Source organism: Coffea eugenioides, chromosome 3 (assembly GCF_003713205.1).
Source record: "Coffea eugenioides isolate CCC68of chromosome 3, Ceug_1.0, whole genome shotgun sequence".
In the NCBI taxonomy this organism is placed as follows: Eukaryota; Viridiplantae; Streptophyta; class Magnoliopsida; order Gentianales; family Rubiaceae; genus Coffea; species Coffea eugenioides.
This window is the reverse complement of record NC_040037.1, coordinates 40,174,931-40,179,243: the sequence shown is the minus strand read 5'-3', so window position 1 is coordinate 40,179,243 and position 4,313 is coordinate 40,174,931. Positions and strand designations below refer to the sequence as shown.

The 4,313-nt window shown below is 33.6% G+C and overlaps 1 protein-coding gene across 1 annotated transcript; it reads left to right on the top strand.

Moving 5' to 3' along the window:
• Positions 1 to 626: 626 nt before the first annotated feature.
• On the top strand, positions 627 to 2,639 carry LOC113766829 (pectinesterase 2-like). The gene is made up of 2 exons (XM_027310989.1): positions 627 to 1,494; positions 1,829 to 2,639. Exons 1-2 carry the CDS (start codon positions 627 to 629, stop codon positions 2,515 to 2,517), a joined length of 1,557 nt encoding a protein of 518 aa, XP_027166790.1. The 3' UTR covers positions 2,518 to 2,639.
• The last annotated feature ends 1,674 nt before the right edge of the window (positions 2,640 to 4,313 follow it).

The following is a 4,313-nucleotide window of genomic DNA, read 5'->3' as shown; positions in this document are numbered from 1 at the left end:
CATTTTCCCTATTTTGAATCACCTATATATATTTAATATATCACTTCTTCATAAAAAGTGCTACAGTAGCATTATGAAAAAAATTTTCAACTAATCTTCGATCCAATCAGACTCAACTATATTTATTCAATCACTTATTTGCACTTGCAAAATGGGAAATATTCTGTCGATGCCAATAACCAACAACAATCAAGAGAGCAAATTTGCGTCCGTTCAACGCACTGTGCATTTCCATTCATGTTTATACGCAGCCAATGTTCTCTACAATAAGACGCGTTTCCTCCTGATTTTTATTTGGCCATCAAGTCTATGAAAATAATATACAACTCAAAAGTAGCTGTTACTATATTTCATGATTAGATTTAGTCTCCGCAGGCAGCGCCAGAAAATTCAGAATATTGAATTGCTTTACTACTTTTCAATTATATAATAAAACGAATGAAGAAGGTGCATCCCACCCCCACATCCAATGCTTTTGCCTGCACTTCTATATATAGTAACCCAAAACTCATCCTGAAAGTACTCCACACAAGCTAGCTAATTACAAGGCTTTCAATTCCCTTAGTCTTCCATTTCATCATCTTGATCAAATCTACCTATATTTTGACATGTTCCCTAAGGTAGCAATGGCATTCCCTTTGGCAATTTTTCTGTTCATGACTGCTTTTGTTTCTCCGGCCATTTCTAGAAACATTCCTCCTCCACCATCAGTAAAATCATGGTGTGCACAAACCCCATATCCACAACCATGCGAATATTTCTTGTCTCAAAACCCTAAATATGGCTATGGTTATCCCATAAAAGGGAAGTCCGATTTTCTCAAGATGTCACTCAATCTTGCCTTAGAACGTGCCGTGCATGCCCAAGAAAACACCAATAATCTCGGCTCAAAATGTCAAAATGAGCGTGAAAAGGCTGCGTGGGAAGATTGCTTAGAGCTATATGAAAGCACCATTGTCAAGATTAACAAAACTGTTGATCCTTACACCAAGTGCAATGCAGTTGAAGCACAAACTTGGCTCAGCACAGCACTCACCAATCTTGAGACCTGCAAACAAGGGTTCATTGAGCTTGGTGTTGCTGATCATCTTGTGCCCTTGATGTCAAACAATGTCAGCTGTTTGATTAGTAACACTTTATCCCTAAACAAAGTGGGATATAATGAGCCAAGTTACAAGGAGGGGTTCCCAACTTGGGTGACTCCGGGCGACAGGAAACTCTTGCAGTCTTCATCTCCAACACCAAATGCTGTGGTAGCTCAAGATGGTTCGGGCAACTTTAAGACGGTTGCTGCAGCTGTAGCTGCTGCAGCGACACGATCGGGTAATGGAAGGTATGTGATACACGTAAAGGCTGGAACGTATAAGGAAAATGTGGAGATTGGAACTAAGTTGAAGAATATCATGTTGGTTGGTGATGGTATTGGAAAAACTATTATCACGGGAAGCAACAGCGTTGGCGGTGGTACCACCACTTTCAAATCTGCAACAGTTGGTAAGTTAAGCTTACAAAGAAAGCAATTATAGTTTATATATATGCACACACACACATAAGTTGTGGTGATGTTTGTTTTCAAATATATATATATATATATATATATAACACCTAGCTGGAAGAGATTTTACATAACTTGGAACAGAAATGAAATGAATATCAAGAAAGGTTTCTCTAAAGCACAAATTACACACGATGTATGCTCGATGTATAAAGAACTTCTTTGCATGCATGGCAGCCCTATAAAGTGATGTTGGTTTTCGACTTGTATTTGAATATTCATTTGTAGAAAATTGTAACGGAGCTGACAATATTCGTGTCTACATAATTTCAGCGGTTGTTGGTGATGGATTCATTGCTCAAGGAATTACATTTAGGAACACAGCCGGACCTCAAAATCACCAAGCAGTAGCTCTTCGATCTGGTTCCGATCTCTCTGTTTTCTACCAGTGCAGCTTTGAAGGCTATCAAGATACCCTTTACGTCCACTCCGACAGACAATTTTACAGGGAATGCGATGTTTATGGAACTGTTGACTATATATTCGGAAATGCTGCTGTGGTTTTCCAGAATTGCAATCTTTATTCAAGAAATCCTCCGAACAAGATAAACACTATCACAGCACAAGGTAGAACCGATCCCAACCAAAACACTGGAATATCTATCCACAATTCCAGAGTTACAGCTGCATCGGATTTGAAGCCAGCGCAGAGCTCAGTCAAGACATATCTTGGAAGGCCATGGCAACAATATTCAAGAACGGTGTTTATGAAAACATTTCTTGATGGTTTACTTGATCCAGCTGGTTGGCTGCCCTGGAGTGGTAATTTTGCTCTAGATACCTTATACTACGGAGAATATGCTAATACAGGGCCTGGTTCGTCAACTGCAAACAGGGTAAACTGGAAGGGGTATCATGTGATAACTAGTGCAACAGAGGCTTCTAAATTCACAGTCGGAAACTTCGTTGCCGGCAATTCTTGGTTGCCAGCCACCAATGTGCCTTTCACTTCTGGTCTCTAATTCTATACTCCCACAAGTTCAATTCTTTATTTTTTATTTAGCACTGAAAAAATTAATGTCTATACCTATTCCTGGTAAGGAAAACCACGGAATAGGATCTCAGCTACAGCAATTGGTTTTTATCCTAGTAGTACGACCGTATCTTAATTTATTAGTTAATTTGTCATTCTTTCACACCTCCTGTAATGATGGTTGTCTTAAATATCAAGTTAATTATTTGGATTACCATTTTTTCTTGATTTGGGAGACTAATGGTGCTGAATATCTTATACTACTATCCACATAATTGATCTGATCAAAGTATGAAATTTCAAGTTGATTGTCATGGATGAAATTTCAAGTTCATGGTCATGGTTAATTAGGATTTCGATGACTTCTTCAAGATTTAGGCACTTTGTGTTGACCGTCGCACTTGTCAACATTAGTCAATAAAGCAACGGTCGGAGACTTTGTACCCAGAAGTACATTTTAACTTATTCTGTCTTTTTCGACTTGATAAGCAGAAAAAGGATGGAATTGTCAAATTTGATTGTTAAACCATAGATTTTTTCAACATACACTAGAATTTTATCCATGCTTTAACAAGGTCTTTTTTTTTATTTATTGTGAATTTATACAAATATAAATAATTTAAATACAAAAATTAATAGTAATCCTACATGTTCATTTGTATTAACTTTAAAAATTAATATATTCTAAATGTTCAATTATTTACTAATTTTTAAAAATTTGTTTACATACTTTCACTATAATATCATAGTATATATCAAATAATGTATTCCATATAAAAAACTTGGTAGATATTCCTTTTCTTTACAAATATGCTTTTAGATAATTTAATTTTTATAATGACCATAAACCTAGAATTATATATTCATATTTAATTAAGTAGGAAAAAATCCAAAAATCCATTTTTCTTCATAAATAAATATTCAATTTCGAACAATATTGATAAATCTGTCAGTGTAACAATTAAATCTCTTTTTTACACTAAGTTAATTCAAAATTAAAGGAAGAAATGATGAAAATTTTGAATGTTAATCAACAGTACAATGGTGAAAGGAAGTAATTTGGGATATGTAAGATTTCAATAAATATGATTAAGAAAGTAATTTGGGATATCTAAGATTTCAATAATTGTGATTTAAAAAAGATTTTACTATAGTCCTACATGTAATAATTTGATAGAAAGCAGAATCATTGAGATAAGATTAGTTGTTTGTTAAAGCAATATCATTAAGATAAAATTAGTTATTTTTTAAAGTTATTTTAAAATTAGAGATAATTTTTAAACATGTAATATATTCTAAATAAGATTCAATATGGGTAAAACCCAAGTGATCCATAACTTATTAATTCTCTTCAATTAGACTTGCCATGTAGGAGTGAGAAATAGATCTAATTAAAATAGTTACTTTCATATATATATATATATATATATATATATATATATATATACGTCAAACTAGCAAACTTCTTCAAACCAACCAAAGATCACAATCTGTTTATTATAACCTTATATAAATACGAAATGGATTAAGTAGCATCGATTGACATTCTTGTTAGCGGGTGATGTTAATTGGAAATTGGAAATTGGAATCATGTTTTTCTTTATGTTTTGTTGTTTTTAATGGTTTTCTTCTAGATCTTACATATATATATATATATATATATATATATATATACTTGCCTTGTGTGGACAGTAATTTTCCGAAGAAAAATTGCTATATTTTCCGTGAACATATTTTCAATCGCTTTTTTACCTCACATATATCAAATAACTATAGTAATTTTTC

Coding starts and splice junctions, on each gene's coding strand:
- LOC113766829 (XM_027310989.1), top strand. CDS start 627: ATGGCATTCCCTTTGGCAATTTTTCTGTTCATGACTGCTTTTGTTTCT. Junction 1,495..1,828: donor TTTCAAATCTGCAACAGTTG/GTAAGTTAAGCT, acceptor ACATAATTTCAG/CGGTTGTTGGTGATGGATTC.